Genomic DNA, 20,061 nt, shown 5'->3' on the forward strand with positions numbered 1-20,061 from the left:
ATTGTTCATATCATCTGATAAAGCTTCATGCCTCTGTGTTTTGTTCTCAGTCATGTGAGTGATCCTGTTGAATAGGTTCATACCAGTATGGCTAGAAGTGGTTTACCATTTATGATGGCAGCAGAGGTGCAATAAATGGGATTTGGTACTGTTAGATCTGAAAAGCAGTAGTGTGTGTTCCAAGAGTTTATCTTCAAATTTCAGCAGACACTAAAAGCCTAGAAAATAGCACTGAAATAAAGTTGGTTTGATGTTGGACGCTCGATATTCGTGGAAATCCGGAAATTAAGGGACCTTCAATAGCTTTAAATAATGGTATATTTTGAGTATGGGCCCATTCTGCAGTGAAATTCCTGTCAAATTTACATATGATTAATAGCTTATTTTGATAAATATCAAAAATCTAAAAGGTGTGCGTCATACCTGACACCTAGATGAACACTTTCCAGTTGGTTGTGTGACTGTACATCATTCCCTTCTAATGCTATTGAGCTTTAAACGATGGTATATTTTGTGTATGAGCCCATGCAGTAATAAAATACATGACAATGTTTATATATGATTTAATAGTTTATTTTGTTAAATATCACAAATCTAAGAGGTGTGCATTATAGCTGACACCTAGATCAACACTTTACAGTTGGTTATATCAGGGGTTCCCAAACTTTTCCAGGGCAAGGCCCCCCAAATGGCATTAACATTTGACCGATGCCCCCCTTTTGCAATATGTCTTTAAAACACATTAAAAATACAGACTTCTGAATATATCCCCCCCCCCCCCCGCTTTTATTATTAATAATTACATCTCACATCTTTACATTACATTAGGAATTAATTGTGTGTGTGTGTGTGTGTGTGTGTGTGTGTGTGTGTGTGTGGTTGTCTGAAAGTGAGAAAGAGAAAATCATGTATTTATTTATTTTTCACACCAAATTGTCGAGGCCTCCCTGGCGGCCCCCACTTTGAAAACCACTTGGTTATATGACTATAAGTCATTCCCTTCAAATACTACTGAAGTTAGAAACGTGTAAAACAATGTCGTCTGTAACTTTAGAGACGGTCCCTTAATTTCCACATATCCGCGAATATCGAACATCCAACATCAACTTCATTCCAGTGCAAATAGGTTTACTAAAACAGGGTTTAAGCATTCCTAGCTGCAGTGAACAAATCCTATTCACAACCCCTGTCCCTGCCCTTTAAATCGTGTCTTGTTCAATCTACATTATAAATCCTGAGCTGGACAATCAGCTGGGAAAAGGGCTGATTGTTATTAACCTATTTAGTATCGCCCAGTCGAGATTGAGAAGATCTGCGCATGCGCGTGGTGCTGGTCTAAAAGGACCTCTCCTCAGTATATACGCGCGCTGCATATGGCAGGAAATAACGGCTTCTGTGCCCTCTCTAGTGGACTATATGACTAGTGGTTTGGTATTTAGGACACAGCCCATGTGTGACGCTCAGTCACGTGTCTGGGATCTTTCTTCCTGGTGCGTTTAGGAGACCAGAGTCTCGGGCGTGAGACAAAAACAACCGGCACGCGCGTGTTTATCCGACCCAGGTCTGTCGCTAAAAGAAAGAAACTAATGAGGAAAAACTTCTACAGCCGGCTTTTAAACTGTAGAATTGATTGTATTCTTATTAGGAAACGCGTGTTAGTTGGTTACAGGGTGAATCCTAGCTGAATATAGTTGTCTCTTCGAGCGGTTTGTTTTGATTTATGCTAGTCACTCGACCGGAAACATGAAACCTCACACCGGAAATCACGCTCTGCCTTCTGGACTAACTCTGCTGCTGCTGGGTATGTTCTGTAATAACCTTTTTCATTGTAGTAATAAGAAGAAGTCAATTTATTGTTAAATGTAATACGTTTATTATTATATTAAGGAGTTTATAGACCAACAAGCCTCGTGTAATATTATATTTAATAGGCCCCCTGTTTGCAGCCTCACTTTCATAACAAGACTACTACTAATAATATTTATTATTATAGTAATAGTAATGAATAGTAGTATGCTTTATTATTATTATTATTTTTATTATTATTATTATTATTATTATAGTATTGTATTGTATTATAGTATTATAGTATGATTATTAATGTGATAAAAGCAATAAGTTCTTTCATCTGGGACAATTTCATCCATTTAATTTCTTAGACTTTACCATTCCTATGTGCCTGAAGAGAAAACTCTCACGTTAAACCGACTAGTCCGTTACTTGACTCCTCGCCCTGCTGCCTGTGTTGTCCGATCTAAAAGTAAACAAGCCCTGTGTGTTAGATGTACTCGGTATCACAAAGGAAATGATGTCATCATGAATGACTGGATTATGCCGTTACAGCTGTAACACTACGCCCGAGTTTGTCCAGCGACGTGTTGTCCACCACTTCGGCTCCGACCCCCCCCCTCACCTCCCAGTATCCCCGAGAGCGGGTCGTACAACGTCACCAACAATGGCACCACGTGCTTGTTGGCCCGCATGGGACTGCAGCTCAACATTACTTACACCTCTCGCTCACAGGGCAAGGTATTCACACACTCTGAACCTCACACTGACACAGAACAGCGTCGAACTGCACAAATCTACCCTGGAGCAAAGGTTTTCCAGGCTGCTTTATTGTTGTTGTTCTGATCCAAAACACAGCAGGAAAACAAAAAGACACATGAAGCAGGTGCAGACTGTGTACAGCCTTCTTTTTACTTCCATTTTTAGTGTGAATAACACTATTGTGTAATCAAACTGACTGGCTGACACAGAACTTATCTTTATAATGTGAGAATTAGCAGTGGAGTTGCTTTTCTGGCTTTATTTGCTGTGCTTTTGTTCAGGTAAGCATTCTAGTAACTACAGTTTGGCCAGAGAGAATGAAATGTTGGCCTTGTGAACTGGCAGTTACTCTGTATAACTGATGCATGACTTTTCACAATTTGCATGTTATGCGCCCAGGACCCGTGTGTTAATTGTGATGTGTTCCGATTCCTCTTGTTCCTGAAGGTTGTTCGAGATATCATAAACCTGCAACCAAAGGTGACCAATACATCTGGTTCCTGCGAGGCTGAAACTGCAAAGCTCGCACTCACGGAAGGGAACACATCCCTGACGTTCTTCTTCCTTTTGGTCAGTTAATTTCCCAACTCTTTCTCACCCCATTAGTTACCCCACATCTGCACTTGTCATCTAGAGTATATATTCTTATGTGAGCACTCTTATTCCTCACTCAGTCAAATGGCATTTCAAATATTACTTGTTCCCCTCCAGAATTCCACAACTAACAAGTATCACCTTGATGGACTGGCACTCTCCATCAACTTGCCAGACTTGCCTCGTAAGTTATTATGAAATGACTGAATGAAATCGGTATATTTAAGGTCGAATCGTTTGAAAGTTATTGAATTGAACGGTCTTTCTATCCTCTCAGGGCCCATGGACGTCCATAACAATAGTCTAGGCTACCTTCAGGGAACTCTGGGCTACTCGTACATGTGCCATCAAGAGCAGATCTTGCCCGTTGGGCAGAATTTCTCCCTGAACACGTTCCATCTACAGGTGCAGCCTTTCGGTGTCATTGGAAATGAGTTTGGAGCAGGTAGCCTTATTGGAACTCCTCTTCTTTTTCTGTTATTTAGTCCCATTTGGTGCTCACTTTTACAAAAACACGTTGACTACCCCTTACATGTATGCCTTTTCCACTCTCTTTGATTCTTTCCTACTCAGCCGAGGAATGTGAGCTCGATAAAGATGACCTGCTGATCCCTATCGCTGTAGGTGCTGCCCTTGCAGGCCTTGTGTTAGTTGTGCTCTTGGCCTACCTGATTGGCAGGAGGAGAAGCCATGCTGGCTACCAGACGATCTAAACCTGCTCACGTAAGCTTTCAAGCCAGAATATGCAGCCACCACTAATCAGTCGATCCCTGCCCTGCCCTTTGCTGTTCTCATGCTGCCATTATGCCCATTGCCTGAGGTGATCCTCTGACTTCTGGACTTTAAGTTGTATAATAACTGGAAAATAGTTTAAGAATGTTTGTTTAATTTTGCACCACTCTGGGCATTCTTTTTGGAGTGGGTGATAATTAGTATTACTGAAAGGCCTAGGTCTCAGATAAAGCACAGACTATTGCTAAAACTGACAAGTGTTTCCCTTCATGGTGTGTATAACGAAAGGCTAGAGTTAATTGAAACTGCATCCCAGTAAGAGCCTCAGCTCTGTACATGACAATAATTGAGCTCCAAGTAGGCGCATTACTTAGGGGAAAATAGCTGCTATAAATTAGTTTTTCATCACCTATAGAAGGGAGTACTTAACACTTCCCCTGCCACTGACATGATTCAGACTGTACCTCAGGATGGCAAGGATGCCATGTTGCTGGACTCCAGACACACAATTGGTAGACTTGCACTGAAGTCCGTCTGTACGATTATTTTCTTTCTTTAAGGTGCTGTAACGGTGTGGAATTGCACAGGTAGCCTTGAGTAATCCATACTGTATGTAAGTTGATATCAAGGCTGTATTCGCTGCACTGAGGCCTTTCTCAATACCTCTCAGACCCCATCATCCTCCATTGGAAGGTGCTTCATGCAAGAGTACACTGGTCATATTCTTTCCAACCTGTTATTATTTATAAATCTTACAAGAATTATCTGTAGCATGGAGGAGTTCATGTGAAAAACACGGTGATGGTTGGCTTAACAAGGACGTTTGATTGCTTTATTTTCCTCACGGTCACTAGTCATAGCTCACATGTTATTAGCAAACCGTAAACCATTTAGTGTTAAACATTAAGACTGCTTCCCTCCACCCAGCATGCTTTGGAATGCAAGAAATCAGTGGCCACTCAACTGGTAAACTTCTTATATATTTAATATTGCACAATAAAGTCCCACTCACAGTATGAACACTAATCGTTATCCTTTTCATACTGTGAATGTGACGTTTTGAGGTGAAGTATTATGATCATCCTGCGTGTGGGACTAAGCAGCATTTAAAGCTTGAGAGACGGAGAGAGTGAGTGTTGATATAATGAACTGATGAATACAGTGCACTGAACATGAATATGTTACCTGCTTCTGCTGATGTGTTTAGTGTTCTTATTTGCAACTTGGCCTTAGTGTGAAATGCTCTGGAGTAATGTGTGTTGAACGAGAATGATGTTAAAATTCATATCTATCAGGTGTTGCATAACAGTAGAGAATGTGTCCATTTATAAATGCAATGACAAATAAAAGGGAAAAAAAGTGGTTGGTTGGTGTAATCGCATTTCTTTATCATGTATAGTGCGTTACATAAGTGTTCACAGAATCACCCGTCATATTTAAGGGGGAATCTTAAATAAATAAAAAGTATAGTTTACAAAGTTATTTAGGAATAGAAAATGTAAGTTGTGTTTGCTTAAGTTTTCACCCAGGTTTCTGTGAAACCCTTAAATTAGTTGTGGTGCAACCGGCTGCCGTTAGAAGTCACTTAATTAGTTGAACATGTGCAAGAGTCCACCCTTGTGTTTAAAATCGCAAACTTTGAACATCCTGGGGAGCACGGTTAAGTCCGTTATCAAAAGCTGTAAGGAGAGAAGAGAAATTGTTCACAGGACCATAGCATGAACACTCCACAAAGCTGGGTTGTGTGGAAGAGGTGTCGAATGAATTTGGAATTTTTTTTCCCCCCAAGACACTCAGATGGAGATTGAGCAAACACGGGGGGGGGGACACGACTCTGGTCTGATTATAGCAAAAGTGCTACGTTTGGCAGAAACCCAACGCTGAGAACATCTGAGAACATCGTCCTCGCAGTGAAGCACGGTGGTGGTAGCATCATGTTGACTGTTACTCTTGGCCTCTTGGGTGCTTCTCTGATTAATGCCCTCCTGTGGTCACTGACCATCACTGGTTCATGAGGTTGTGCCATATTCTTTCTATTTTTAAAAAAAAAAAACATTTAATGGTGCTCTGTGGCATGTTCAAAGTTTGGGATATTTCTTTTTATAACTAAACTATAATTGATAATTTTCTACAAACATTGTCCCAGACTTGTTGTAATAGCTTGTATAGTCTTCATGATGCTGTTCATTTTGGTACGGTCTCGAACAAATTCGAGGGCAGTCCAGGAACACGTGACGCTTTCATTGCACACAGGTAGACTTTATTCAACTAATTACGGGATTTTTGATGGTAACCGGTTTCACTGGAAACGATTTTTTTTTTGGTTTCACAACGATGAGGGTAAGTACTTATGCAATCGCAACAAATAAAAAAAAGTAAAGAAAACATTATTTTTATTTGTAAATAATTTTGCAAAGTCTATTTTTTTTCTTCAGTATTCTGGTTAATTGTGTTGATTTATGACATATAATCCCAATGAAGTCAAGTTTTACTTACAGGTTATAACACTACAAAATATGGAAAAGTAGATGGGGAGGGGGTACTTATACAAGCCACGGTATATAAAGATATAAAATCACAGTGGTAATCATTGTTCATAGTGAGAAGTACTTTTTTTTTTTTTTTTAAATAAAAGTAAAGGAAAAAAGTTGAATGACCTGTGAGATTTCTCATGTTGAATTCGGTCCAACACGCTATCCGCATTCACACTGTCACTTGTGCAGGGAATGCAGAATACTATCACCATTATCGTCCAGAATCCTGAGCTTGTATGCGTTCTCGACATGTTTCTCGGAGTTTAGTGATGGTTGCCATGGAGAGACTCCCAGGCTCCGTAAAGATGTTCTGAGGGTGAGAGAAAGTCGCTTTGAGACTTTACTAATTAAATGCACGGCCAAGGAAAAGTTGACCTGTACCGTTCAGAACATTAAACAGATCATCAGCCTAAATGTTACACAAGAAAACTGTTAAGTTTGGTTTTTAGAATGATCATGGAGGTTACCTGCATGAATGCGTGACAGTTCTCCACAAACTCCCCATGTGTGATCTGTTTGAAACGCTCACAGATGTCTGGAAGATTTTGCGCCTGCAGAATTAGGTTCTGGTTTTGACGAATCAACGTGAGGGCCACACGGAATAGGATCTTAGAACCCTCATAGAACAGACAATCCCATATTCTCAGCACTGTCTGGTGAGATATACCACAGTGTCCACAGGTATATTGATGGACTCTTTCAATGCTGGTTGTACAAGATGAATATTTACTTTCTGCTAATTTGAAAGTTCAGAGTTTATCTACAGAACTTTCCTTACCTCCATGGGAAGAACGTCAATGTAAAGGCAAATAAACCACCTTGAGACCACCAGGCACCACATCACATTGTGTTGATTCATGGCCTGCCACACTGCAGGCACCTTAGTCTTTACCAGCTCTCCAAGAACGTCCTGGTCCGTCTTTAGACCCAGCATGCCCGGGGTGTAGTAATCTGGGTTACAGACGGCAGTATTTTGCATTTCTATCTAATCTCGGAGGAATATTATAATGCTTTGAACGTGTGCAATTACAGATGATAAAGTATCTCAACACATTTTCCTGGACTGAGAAAAGAACGAAAAAAAACAAGTTAATGAAATGTAATAAAATCATAATTTACATTATGTAAATGTTTTACACATGGCTGCTTTTAGACCTGATTTAAAATTGAGTTTTGTGTAGAAATCTTTTGGGACTTTTAGGAATACAGGCAAATGTGTGGCAGTTGTCTTTAGAATTAACTTACTACAGATGTGAACACTTGTGTTCCATTAACTCTTTTTTTTTTTTTAAATAAATAAATAAATTTATTTTAAACCACAGGCCAAAAAATGGAATTTCCACCTGTTTTGGGGGTGCCCGTGCTCAGTATTGAATTTATTTGTGATGTCACACCATGGTAGTGGTTAATGGCGCTTACACCATGGTCTGTCGATTACTCGATTCTGATTGGCTGGAAGGTGTATGTTAAAACCATATAATGCACAGATAGTTCCAGCCAGTTTAATCACAGTTCTAAATGAATGCGCTGTCTAGAAACAACTGTAACCATAGTAACATACAGTTACTGTTCAATACAGTAGTTAAACTAACAGCTGCATTATTAGTAGAGACCCGGCACAGACACAGGTAATTCTCTCTCTCTCTCTTTGTCTCATAACTTTTTATTAAAAAATTATTCCATTCACATAATTCTAATCTTATCTCACTACTTTATCTCTGTGTACGATTTAAAGCGGGCAGAATTCTAGATCTAAATAATCTGCGGTAAATCATACATAACATTTTTATCCTTTCAGTCTAATTTTGCACTGCAAACATCAATGACAGCTTTACTTTATCACTGCTGGCAAGTGAGCACAGTATAAGCGAGATCATCCACAGCTAGGTGTGCATTACACAATTTTAATGCACTCTGCAGAGACAACCACTCAACGTAAAGTGGTGTAATGCACACCTAGCCTTGGATTATCCCTTACGTATGGACACAGACACCGAGGGCTTTAAGAATTTGCAGTGTTTCCATAAATATTTCTTTTTACATAGCCTACTCGGTTTAAATGTCATCATTTTATTGTGGCGCCTGTATTTGGGGATTTATTATCAAAAAAAAGTTGTAGTCGCGCGGTCCGTTTTTATCTCCGTACCAGTGTTATTGTGTAGAGGTGTGAATTGTTTGCCCAGCAGGGGGCTCACAGTCGCCCGGCTCACCAGCAGCTAAACACAGAGTCATGATACTCTACACACAGAAACCCAACAGTGTCCTGACTAACTGTAACAGACTTGCTGCAATAAAATAATTCATTTGTTTGCACTGATTATAAAATAACCGATAAGCCGATTTCCATTCTGCTGGTGGACGGGAACACCAGTGTACTGTGAGAAAGGTTTATTGGTTTAAGGGATCAAAAAAAAAAAAAAAAAAAAAAAAAAAAGACTGACCAGGTAAGATTCTACCCAGCAAAGCATCCATTAACCAGAAGGACTTTTCTTCATCTTTAGTTATGATAAGGAGGTATCCTGCGATAAAGTTCATTCCCTTGAAAACAGGAAAAAACAGTGAATTGACACTACAAACATTTGCAGTGGAGCAAGTTTAGCCAAATTATTGACTGAGCAAATACTGCTAAAGCTGACGGCTTACTGAATACACGACTAGACGCCTATTAAGGATGAGGTAAATACTTTGTTAAATACAACTAATAAGAAAAGTAAGCACAAGGAATATCTACACTGTGGTAACAAATCTAACAATGAATTAGTGTAATAGCATTGTACCTGACAGTATCCAACATCCTTGTTATGGTGTCCGTATGCCACAAGAACATTATACAGAGCCTTCAGTAAACAAGGCTGTGAGGAGTCGTGGAACTGAATGTTGTCTGGGAAGGTTCTGTGCAAGTCTGGCAGGTGATATGAACGTGTCAGGGCTGGCTTCAAATAAACTGATTCAAATTCTTGGCTGATTAACAACATTACACGTCGGAAGGAGAACAGGTTGCGACTGACCTGTGCGTATAGTCTCTTCCAGCGTGGGGTCATGGTGAACCTTCAGGAGAGACTGGTAATAACCAGAGTTCATCTGCAGATGATGCTGGGCTCCACTGGCAGCCATCCAGACAAGAGTACGGTGTTTGCTGGGGACGCCTTTCCTCACATACCTCTTCACTGCCAATAATGAACATGCAGTGACTCCGTAACGAGAGTATACGGGTATATCATGAGAGAATAATGTGTATATGCGGCAGTTAAAAAGAAAATTGTGTGGCAATAAAATGAAGCTCGGTGTGGGGGTCCGCCAAGCCTACCTTTCAGATTCTTATCCACTTTAGTGTTTTCTTTTAAAAGCCTGGACCATTTTTCTGATCTTCTGGCAAGCACTGGTAAATACTCAGACATCATTTCCTCATAGGATTCGTGGTTAAACTCTTCAGAATACTCAAATCCATACTTGTCTACTCTACAGATAAGAAAAATCAGAGGTACCAGGTATTTTGACAGCTATTGTTTTAGTCAATGATTGAAGAGAAAAACATTTAGATTATGCAAAATCATTTATTTATTTATTATTTATATTACATTCTTGTATACAGGCCAAAACTGAAGTAGATATAACAAAGAGAAATGCAAAGGGGGAAGGATTATCACAAAAAAAGAGAAGTAATGGCAAAAAAAAGGAGAAAGAAGAGACTCACAATTCTTCAATTGCACTCATTTTTCTCTTTTTCTTTCTTTCTTTCTCTCTCTCTCTCTCTCTCTCTCTCTCTCTCTCTCGTACACACACACACCATTACAGACGTACATTTGCTTCATTAGGGGTATTTCAAATGCACAAAAAGTAAACTTGTACATTTTCAAGAGAAAATAAGCACAGCACATAAAGTTTCATGCTGGAAAAGAAAAATATTTATGATGAGTCCCCTTGAAATATTATTATTATTATTATTATTATTATTATTATATATATTTTTTTTACAAAATGTGTCACTTTGACCAAAACAGGATGCAAGGGTTAATGAAGACGATTTGACAGGTCTAACAAAAATGAAGGTTAGAAATACCCCGGATTATCCTTATCTAGGACAAATGAATAGAAAACTTGAAGTCAATGTACACCATTTATCTCTCACTCCAATAATAATAATAATAATAATAATAATAATAATAATAATAATAATAATAACTCCAAGAACAATACTGATTCGAAATATACTGAAATACTGTAAAAGGTGTTCTCTGACATGAGTCAGGTGTAATCATTTCAATAATTGACGTGTATTAATAATTAATTATTTACAGTAGTAACACGTGTGATACTAATTAGATATTGCTATGATTACTACAAGAACATCTCAGATGTCAAGCTTTTATTTAATTTCAATATAATCTCTGAAAGGGGCGACACTCGAGCGATGGCTACCCATGATCACCTGACACACACGTGATCATAATAACGACTCTTACCGCCCAAAAGACTATAAACACGAAAGATCAAATCAAATATCTAAATAATCAATCACCCTACCTCGAGTTTCCGTTGGAAATGCAACCTTCAGTAGACTCACAGTCCTCCGGGAGATTCATCTCCGTTCACTGTCACCAAAGTTCACTCTTTTCACGCTCGAGCACTTCATCATAATAAAACTTTACCTGGTATATAATTACACAAACCCCGCCCATTATGCAAATGATAAAAACAAACAGGCGTCTCACATTGGACAGGCTCTAGATAGGGACATCATTTAGCAGTTTGTGTAGTGCACATATTTATGGAAGCATATTCAGTCTTTAAAAAAATCCTTAAATCATCTAAAAGCTCTTAAAAGCAGGTTTTACAGTAGATCACATGCGAGTGATTTTAGTGTTTTAATGTGAAGGAGAACTAACAGAAGGGACAGTTTGTGCCAGTAGATGGCGCTATAAACCTACTAAACCTTATGTAAAGCATAAACGTGAATGATTGATTGATTGATTTATAGCTAGCATTTCTATGTTTATCCTATTTCTGTTTGCAGTAATTTATACATGTAATTACACTGTACGACAGGCCAGTTTCCTGCTACACATCACGCTGCATCGGACCAGAAACATGGTGGTTTTGAGCCTAATTTTAAACGTTTCGTTTCTATATAAACACGTCGCACATCCAGTCTCTCACATGTCTGTACCAGCTTCTGAGGTCGTGTATTCAAAACGACTACATTCCAGCACAGACCATACTGACAGGAATGACAATTTTAGGAATTACAAATTTCAGCCAATCATCATCGAGGACGCAAATGACGTATGCGGAAGTAAGTCATATGAGGAAGAACTTGAATACAATAAGCGTTTGTTTGTAAAATATTATTCCTTAAACAAACAGTAAAAAAAAAAAAGTTAAACCTCTAGGACTTTAATAAGGTCACAATCTTGAAGTGATTTGTTGAATACAGTCTTTTTGGTTCTCTACCGTCGTGAGGATGGAGCTATCATCTGGTGAGTTTGAATAGAAAATGTTTACATTAAACAGATCATATATAAGGTTTCCATATTATCTTTAGTTTACAACCTTATTATTATAGCTATATTTCCACATTTATGTAGCCTATTTATAATTACACTTCACTGTACAGAGTGTCATTGATCTTTGTGTCTAACAACCTGCACTGTAAAATTCAACATGAATTAAATATGGGATACATTGGTAACATTAATGCAGCTGGATTTGGCCTGTTAATTCAAGTGATTATTTCTTTCCAGATGTGGCTGTAGTTGAGAACATTGGGAAATTGCCATCAGACATGTTTGAAGGAACAGTAAGCACCAAGCGTATTCTGTGTGTTTTTATTCAGTTCACATAATGAGTAAAACTCACAATTTTTTATTGTATAATAAAAGTATGAAAAGTATGTCAAGACCTGAACATCAAAAACAGATGTGCTTGTTGAACTTCCCATTCCAAAACCATGGGCATTAGTACAGAGTGGTTACCTCCTTTGCTGCTATATCAGCCTCCTCTCTTCTGGAAGGCATAAATATTCCAAAATAATTTGGGAGTATTGTTGTTGGGATTTGTAATATTCAGCCACAAGAGCATCAGTGAGGTCAGGCGTGATGTCGGACAGGAAGACGTCGTGTGCAGTCTGCGTTTCAGTTTATCCCAGTGGTGTTCAGTGGGGTTGAGGTCAGTGCACGGGCCACGCAGGTTCTCCCATTCTAACATCAACAAATCAGAGACCTGTGCACAGGGGCATTGTCATGCTGGAACGGGTTTGCGCCTCTTAGTTCCAGTGAAGGGAAATTGTACTGCTACAGCATACAAAGACATTCTATACAATTGTGTGCTTCCAATTTTTATGGCAACAGTTTATGGAAGGCTAACATATTGGGGTTCCCACAAAACTTTAGCCCTGTATTGTATATTTATTATATAACACAAAGGCTCTTTTTTTTGACTACAAATCTGATCTCATTTGTTATTGTTTCAGTGTCATGAGATTCTGCTTCATCTCGAAGGAAAGCGCAGTGCAGTAGATGTGGTTGAAAACTACCAGGTAAGTCGGGCATCTTCATTTTGCACTGTTTTTCAACACTGAACTTGTTTCTCCGTACTTACGGTTAATATCTGCTTATTCAACAGAAATTTCAAAGAGCTGGGATGACCCTTGACTGGAAAGCTGTTCAGGATATCATTAGGCTGTTGTCGTTTAATTTTAGGTAAAGTATGTCTGAATATCATGAGATTCCATGTATGCCATCAACTACATTCAAAACGATAAGATGTGTTAGATGTATCATGCATAAAATGCAGATAGCGAGAAAATAAAGACTCGCTCATGATTTTCCCAGTGAGTAGATCATACTCTTTCGTTGCCTGAAATGTGTGAGACATAGATTATATATATAGGTTATTCCTGATCCTGGTAAGCATCTGCGTTTGCTGACCTTTTCTCTAATTATAATTTGCTGTAGGTCAGCTGCGAAGACTAAACTCACTGCTGATGGTCTGGTCACTAAATTAGGAGAGTGTAGTTCTAAATGGTCCAAATCAGCTTTACAAGTCATGCACCAGCTGTGGACTGAGCATGGCTCTCTTGTACAAACACACCAGGAGCTGCAGGCTGTGGCCAGCATTGGACAGGTACGTCTCTACTTTACTCACTTTATGATTCCCTATATCAGGCGTCTCAAACTGAAAAATCTTGGGCCACATAAGCATTTTGTGAGTCCTTGAAGCACTATGAACTACTGCTATTAATTAATTAATTTTTTATTTACTTTATTGATGAACACCATATTTCCTAGACTCTGAAAGTAGGTGACTTCAATGGAAACAAAGTCTTACAAAAACTTATTCAGCTGTGTGAAAGATTAGGTGATAACAATCATTATACCAATTAGGGTTTTAAATTATATATATATGTACATATATATACACTGTGTATATAATTTGCACTCCATCAGCTTTTTACGTATGTCTTACAGAGTCTGCAAAATGTTAATAATTTAATAACAATATACACCGATCATCCTGTTCAAAAGTTTACACCCCCCTGGCTCTTAATGAATCTTGAGAATCAGTGAACGTTCGCGCCTTTTGTAATAGTCGTGTACGAGTCCCTCAGTCGTCCTCGGTGTGAAAAGATGGATCTCGACATCATATCGCTGCTGTTGGAAAGCGCTCAAATATACAGATGCTAGAATGTGCAGAACTTGGAGGATTTTTCTGAAGAACAGTGGGCAGATTAACTGCTCAGGACAAACAAGGGACTGATGAAAATCTATCACAGAACATAAAAAACAGTCGTTGATCATCCAGGTAACAACAAAGTATTAAGAATCAAGCGTGTGTAAACTTTTGAACAGGTTCAGTTGTGTAAATTGAGTTATTAGTGTGTCTTGTGGACTATAATGTAAACGTGTTATGTGAAAGAACGTATTCAGGGCAGGACTGAATAAAAAAACAAAATGCAATTTTTATGATTATTATTATGATTATTATTATTATTATATATTTTGTATTATTAGTAACATTTAGCAGATTCTGCCAGGCGTGTGTAAACTTATGACCTCAAGTGTATTTGAGTCAGTAATTGAATCTGAAGATCTCAGACTGAGGTCTGGTGTGAATCTAGATATTACAGGCCTTGAGTAAAAATGTTGAGTAGTAGGGACTACTACATACACGTGTGTTTGACACGTGTAACCTATAGAGTAGTAAACTCTGTTACCTTGTAGTAAAAGCAAGTGTGTGTAAGAAAAGCTGTTCATTTCCAGCTGGTAGATATCCAGTGGAAGCTGGGGATGGCTGTGAGCTCTGATACATGTCGCTCGCTCAATTCCCCGTACATCTCCGTCCTGATGAAAATTGCAGACACATCTGGAGAGATTTCCTACAAGTCCTTTGAGATGACCGTCCTTCAGTTCCAGGTTTGCTAAAATGACTTTCATTATTTAATGCCATTCAGTTGATGTAGGCACACTAAAGTGATTTTTTTTTTCTTTTTCCCCCTTCCCTTTTATTAACCAGAACTTCTACAGACAGTTCAAAGAAATCGCTTCTGTTTTGGAAACAGTGTAAGAGTTCAGCTCCAAATGTTCGCCAGTTCTCTTCCGGTCCGTAGCCTTTCAGTATTTACTGACTGTTTACATTTAAACTCATTTGGTATGTACGTGTGATATTTGATTACCCATAGTGGGATATTTAACTACGCTGTATTTGCCCTGAGATGCATTTGATTTTGAATGTGTGTGGCCAGAATAATTCGTAATAAACACTGTATAAAGTTTGAATAAAGATCTTTGCTTGCATTTGTAATAGTATTTATCTAATTATACCTTAAAAAGAAACAGGGTGAAAATCGAGAGGTGAAATTCCAGCTTGAACAGGAAATGGTTCATAAAAGCTGACCCTGACTTCCTGTGCTAATTACCAGTTCATAGTGGTATTAATAAAAAAAAATAAAATAAAGGTGTTCGTTATTTGCACGCTGATACACACCGTTTCATATTATTTATCTTATCTTCTTAATCCATTAAAGTCAGCACTTTTCTTTTGAAACTAAATACATTCGGTATTATTTTCCCTGTAGTTGTGGAATAATTCATCGCAGTTACTAAATATGCTTTTAGATGGATAACTGAAACATAAACAGAAGCTTGAAATAAGCCCAAGACTTTTCATAACCGAAGTACCTTTCCTATACTGTTGATGTCGTCGCTCTAGTTTACTATTGGAGTAACCTAACAAGATGTTAAAACCGCAAATAGTCATTTGTTGTGTTGATAGTTTGATGTCCGCTTTCCCAAAGAGTGCACATGAGAGGGGAACTCGTGCAGTGTGGTAAGCCACACGGCCACAGGGTGGCTTCGATGGGGTTACATGTCTTGCATATTTTATCTATTTCTGGAAGTAAGAGAGCTTGCGTCCATGGCGTCTTGTTACAGTCAGGGCACTAGCAGCGTTCTGAACCCGGTACGCTTTCTATGATATTTTATACAACATCATCGAGAATATGTATGAATTATATGCTTCTAAACATTCTGGATGAAAAGAACAAACTACTGATAGCGAATGTATATCTCAGACAAATGTATATTTCCGCAGTATATTAAGCAACACGGTAATAATGTGCTGACGGTAAACAAGCTCAGTGCAGAACAAATATTAACATTTTCTGTCATGACCCTGTTTTTTATTTGACTGCCTGCTGGCCGTGACAACATGCTTTACATTTCAATTGCTTACGCCAGCACCAGAGAGGAACAGGGTAATAGATAAGTAGTTAACTACTATTAATATATAACTAGTTATCTCCTGTCACCACATCTATTCAGCTCTATTCAATTTGATTTTCCAATAAATAAAAGTCACTGTTACTTTACTCTTTTACATCCTTTTCTTGAATGGTTATAAAAAATGAAGAGTGTAATGTTGTGTTTATAAGGTCTGTTATTTATCTTTTACTTGTATGACCAACAGTGAGTCATTCATCTTCAGTAACTACTTTATCCCGGTCGGGGTAATGGTGGATCCAGAGCCTATCCCGGGAACACGGGGTGGGAATACACCCTGGATGAGACCATGGCTCCATGCTTACAAACATTCACTTTAGACAACATTATCAACATTCCGTCTGCTGGCATGTTTTTGGAGGGCAAGGATAAATCATGCAGAACTCACTGACAGACAGTAACCCGAGCTCATGGTCGAACCGGGGACCCTGGAGCTGATAGGTGGCAGTTACCTACTGCACCACCTGTATGAAAGAAATATTTAGAAACATTAGTTGAAAACACTTTCTCTACACACTATATAAAGTGCATCATGTGGACTTTCGTGTGTAAACTGATCACATACCATAAACCGTGTCGCGCACAGTGACACCACACGACCAGTTGGATGTTCAACCATAGCTAGATCGACATAATCCGAACGGAGTGTGCTTTATAATATAGTTATGACTTAATTATCCATCTCTTATTTGCACTTTATTTATTATACTGATCTGTGCTTGTGCTCCTGTGCAACAAATTTAATGGCAACCATGGGAACAAAAAATAACTAGCACCTGCGTTATACATACACACATATATAATGATCAAATATCAACGTTAAATAATAGTCAGGTTTACAAGGAAATGATCTAAGAATAGGAATCCATTCACAATCGTGTGAGGTTGGAATGAAAGCCTGTAACCACACCGATCCTGTGTTCGTTAGCTTGAAGACCCCGTGTGCTAGCTATTTCTGAGGGAAAATTGTGCCTGGGGTCTAATTTATTTATTTATTTATATTTTACAAAACACAGTCCAGCTGTGCTAATCAGGAAATGTCGTGTGAATTCTCACAAGCGCAGACAGCCTGTACACAAGGAGAGCTAAGATGAGAAGGAAGCAGAGCACTGGCTTGAGTAAGTAGAAGATGGAGTTAATCCTAGGTGATCAGAACAACCGCAGAGAAAGCAGTTTAATTCTTCTTCTTCTTCATCTTCTTCTTCAACCAAAGGTTTTCTTTTCTGACAATATAATGCAGCTGAAAAAAAGTGTCCTGCGAGCTGTAGGAAAGTGGAACAGGACAGATAATAGTTTGTCTTAGTTGAAAACAAATGTTTATTCCACGCTACTTAAATCGTATTCAATTGAACTATGGACAGCTTTCTCCAGATCGGATTAAGACCAATATCAAATTCTAAAACTGGTGTTCTTGTACAGAACCGGTGCTACAGTGTGTTAGCAGTATAAGTAGATAGCTATTTACTTTGCTGCGGTTTCACTGTGAGTGTCATTTGCTTGTGTGTAAATAACACGAGTGCTGCTGTGGGGCATATATATATTTTTTGATTCAAGCAGTTGCACACCTTGCTAATACTGCAAATTCAACCAGTGTGTTACTAGAGTTCTTAACTGGAACAAAACTGCTGATGCTCTCCTCTTACATTTCTTTCTTACACTGTTGTTTTTGGAGGGAGGAGCTTTAGAGAGAGCCTTGGATTGGACGTGGATGCCTTCAAGTCTCATAGAAGTTGCCTAAAAATACAGACAGTGGCTTTACTGAAGACTCGGTCCTGACTGTAGAGCCCTAAATTGAATAACTTTCAACTGTGGTGATAGGTTCATTCATACCAGAGGCAATTATTCGGCTTGTAATTGTGAAGCCAGGCAACAAAACTGATAAACAGAGCGGAAAGAAAAGGTTATACTGCTAAAAACAACTTTATTGCTAAATATTGCCTGTAGAGACACATAAGCCATAAGTGAGGGGACACAGAGGGAAAGACAGGAGATGAAATGGCAAAAAAACCCAAAACACCCAAACATTTCTACAAATAAATAAAATAACAAAATTGAACCCCAGATCCTGCAGCTGAGTGATTTTGAAATAAATCATTTATTTTTAGCATAAAAATCCTCCATAGTGCCCACATTTAAAACTCAAAGAAATTTTAATAATTGCATAAACAATGGATGGGTGAAACAACAACAACAACAACAACAACAACAACAACAACATCAACAGCAGAACAATAGAGTGGAGATTACGGGAGATTATGAATTATAAATGAATGTCGTACACGTGTTCAGAAGTGTTGTTTATTCCCCATGTGAAGTAGGTCAGATTTACCTGATGAATTTAAAACCGTTGTCCTGATTGAGTGCACTGTTCGGTCGTGACTCCGCCCCCAGACTACAGTCCCCGGTTTATGGCCACGCCCCCAACACAACACGTCACGTTCCTTTGTGTTTAAGTTATCGCATGTTGGAAGCGTGTTTGCTTTCAGTAACTAATAGATCTTTCAAACTTTAACAAATTTTAATTCGGGGTTAGGATTTATTATTATTATTATTATTATTATTATTATTATTATTATTATTATGTTTACATATAAAAAAGTCAACAATATACATGAACTGAGACTGTACACATCTGTAGCGCATTCTTCCCTGCCTGAACCTTAAAAGCTGTTTAAACTAGAATATTTATATTCTATATATATATATATATAAATAGTACTGTATTAAGTTCGACAAACAGTATGATTGTAGGATAGAGTGTGATTTGGGACACGGCCCTGTTTCTGAGCCGTGCGGATGGGTACCGCCCATCCCCCTGTCAGAGCCACGCCCCCTGGCGCTGCAGCCTGGCAGAGGAGGACGACACTGCACTGCTGTTGGTGCTGTCAGTAGCAGCGGGGGTGAAAAAAAGCAACAAAACAAAAACAAAAACAAAAACAAACGACGCTCAACAAACACTCAAGAATAACAGACTAAAGTGGTGAGTAGAGAGAAGAGAGTGTGTAGGGCAGTACCCGAGTTGTCAACGCTGTGGTCCGAGCTGCAGGAGCAGGAGCCTGGAGGAGCCTCCACAGTGTCTGGGAGGGTTAGGTCGTGTTGTGTCGTGTTGTGTTGTGTTGTGTTGTTTACACACGCGTCAGTCGCCACGTTTCAACTCCTAACTCCAGCTCGTATCTTCACAATGGAGCGTGGAAATAATTCCAGATGTTTGGAGAACACCAGCAACTACTTCTCTGTTCCAGCTCCACGCGGGACGCCTGCTCTGGCCGTCTTCTAACACTTTGTAGACTTGTGAGCAAGAAAGCTGTTTGAGAGCAGGGCGAGAAACACACACACACACACACACACACACACAATCCATGTGATTTGTCGCACAGACGAAATCCAGCTGTTTGGAGTTGTGTTTTAGTCCTCGAGTGGAGGAGTGGAGATGGAAGGAGCGGAGGACAAAGGGAGAGGGAGAGGGAAGGAGAAGATCTTCTCGCTGTGGTATGTGGGCTGCAGCGCGCTGGACCGGCGCACCACGCTGCCCATGCTGCCGTGGCTAGTGGCCGAAATCCGCAGGAAGAGCGAGTCCGGTCCGGTTCAGGCTCGGCTCGTCCAGCTCTCCCTCACCCCCCCGGTGATCCGCTGCGTGCCCGCCAGCAGCAGCAGCGCGTCCGTCTTTATCTTCGAGCACAAGGCGCAGTGCATCTCGCGCTTCGTGCACAACAGCCATGACCTCGCCTACTTCGCCTACCTCATCCGCTGTCAGCCGGACGACCCGGAGGGCGAGATGGTCTGCCATGTGTTCAAGGCGTGCGACCCAGACCAGGTACGTGGCCTAAACCCCCCCCCCCTCTCCCTCCCTCACCCTCAAAACTTCTGCCTGGATC

The 20,061-nt window shown here is 39.4% G+C and overlaps 4 protein-coding genes across 7 annotated transcripts in view; 3 read left to right on the top strand and 1 right to left on the bottom strand.

The window, feature by feature from the left end:
• Nucleotides 1–1,743: 1,743 nt before the first annotated feature.
• lamp1b (lysosomal associated membrane protein 1b) lies at nucleotides 1,744–5,238 on the top strand. The gene is made up of 6 exons (XM_053680681.1): nucleotides 1,744–1,801; nucleotides 2,348–2,529; nucleotides 2,998–3,120; nucleotides 3,262–3,328; nucleotides 3,422–3,589; nucleotides 3,718–5,238. The coding sequence occupies exons 1-6, from the start codon at nucleotides 1,744–1,746 to the stop codon at nucleotides 3,855–3,857; spliced, it is 738 nt and encodes a 245-aa protein (XP_053536656.1). The 3' UTR covers nucleotides 3,858–5,238.
• On the bottom strand, nucleotides 4,317–11,083 carry grtp1b (growth hormone regulated TBC protein 1b). Of its 2 annotated transcripts, XR_001812912.3 has the most exons (9): nucleotides 10,935–11,083; nucleotides 9,718–9,869; nucleotides 9,419–9,577; nucleotides 9,188–9,312; nucleotides 8,852–8,948; nucleotides 7,189–7,361; nucleotides 6,878–7,063; nucleotides 6,534–6,720; nucleotides 4,317–5,909 (listed from the first exon to the last, which is right to left on the bottom strand). XR_001812912.3 is itself a non-coding variant. In XM_017470041.3 (8 exons), the coding sequence occupies exons 1-8, from the start codon at nucleotides 10,991–10,993 to the stop codon at nucleotides 6,622–6,624; spliced, it is 1,050 nt and encodes a 349-aa protein (XP_017325530.1). In that variant the 5' UTR covers nucleotides 10,994–11,083; the 3' UTR covers nucleotides 4,317–6,621. The 2 variants fall into 2 exon arrangements, 1 of the variants encoding a protein (XP_017325530.1); XM_017470041.3 differs by having other exon boundaries at nucleotides 4,317–6,720.
• Nucleotides 11,084–11,679: 596 nt separating this feature from the next.
• Nucleotides 11,680–15,200, top strand: commd6 (COMM domain containing 6). 2 transcript variants are annotated; one of them, NM_001201260.2, is given in 7 exon segments: nucleotides 11,724–11,887; nucleotides 12,152–12,207; nucleotides 12,880–12,945; nucleotides 13,032–13,108; nucleotides 13,364–13,532; nucleotides 14,669–14,821; nucleotides 14,922–15,184. In NM_001201260.2, coding segments are annotated over 7 exon segments (588 nt in total). In that variant the 5' UTR covers nucleotides 11,724–11,871; the 3' UTR covers nucleotides 14,973–15,184.
• Nucleotides 15,201–19,017: 3,817 nt separating this feature from the next.
• The window catches only part of tbc1d4 (TBC1 domain family, member 4), a 32,416-nt gene continuing 31,372 nt past the window's right edge, over nucleotides 19,018–20,061 (top strand). For both annotated transcript variants that reach the window (XM_017470189.3, XM_017470191.3), the window contains exon 1: nucleotides 19,018–20,000. In XM_017470189.3, coding sequence (XP_017325678.1) covers nucleotides 19,617–20,000 — 384 coding nt within the window. In that variant the 5' untranslated portion in view covers nucleotides 19,018–19,616. The remainder of the gene's footprint in view (nucleotides 20,001–20,061) is intronic.

Source organism: Ictalurus punctatus, chromosome 6 (assembly GCF_001660625.3).
Source record: "Ictalurus punctatus breed USDA103 chromosome 6, Coco_2.0, whole genome shotgun sequence".
In the NCBI taxonomy this organism is placed as follows: Eukaryota; Metazoa; Chordata; class Actinopteri; order Siluriformes; family Ictaluridae; genus Ictalurus; species Ictalurus punctatus.

Bases quoted from the DNA above. Each gene is read 5' to 3' on its own strand.
- lamp1b (XM_053680681.1), top strand. From the start codon at position 1,744: ATGAAACCTCACACCGGAAATCACGCTCTGCCTTCTGGACTAACTCTG. The intron at 1,802-2,347 runs GTATGTTCTGTA...CGTTACAGCTGT, and splicing joins ACTAACTCTGCTGCTGCTGG to AACACTACGCCCGAGTTTGT. The intron at 2,530-2,997 runs GTATTCACACAC...TTGTTCCTGAAG, and splicing joins CCTCTCGCTCACAGGGCAAG to GTTGTTCGAGATATCATAAA.
- grtp1b (XM_017470041.3), bottom strand. From the start codon at position 10,993: ATGAATCTCCCGGAGGACTGTGAGTCTACTGAAGGTTGCATTTCCAAC. The intron at 8,949-9,187 runs GTACAATGCTAT...CCTGTTTTCAAG, and splicing joins AGGATGTTGGATACTGTCAG to GGAATGAACTTTATCGCAGG. The intron at 7,362-8,851 runs GTCAGTCTTTTT...TCTGTAACCCAG, and splicing joins GCTGGGTAGAATCTTACCTG to ATTACTACACCCCGGGCATG.
- commd6 (XM_053680588.1), top strand. From the start codon at position 13,050: ATGACCCTTGACTGGAAAGCTGTTCAGGATATCATTAGGCTGTTGTCG. The intron at 13,533-14,668 runs GTACGTCTCTAC...GTTCATTTCCAG, and splicing joins CTGTGGCCAGCATTGGACAG to CTGGTAGATATCCAGTGGAA. The intron at 14,822-14,921 runs GTTTGCTAAAAT...TTTATTAACCAG, and splicing joins TGACCGTCCTTCAGTTCCAG to AACTTCTACAGACAGTTCAA.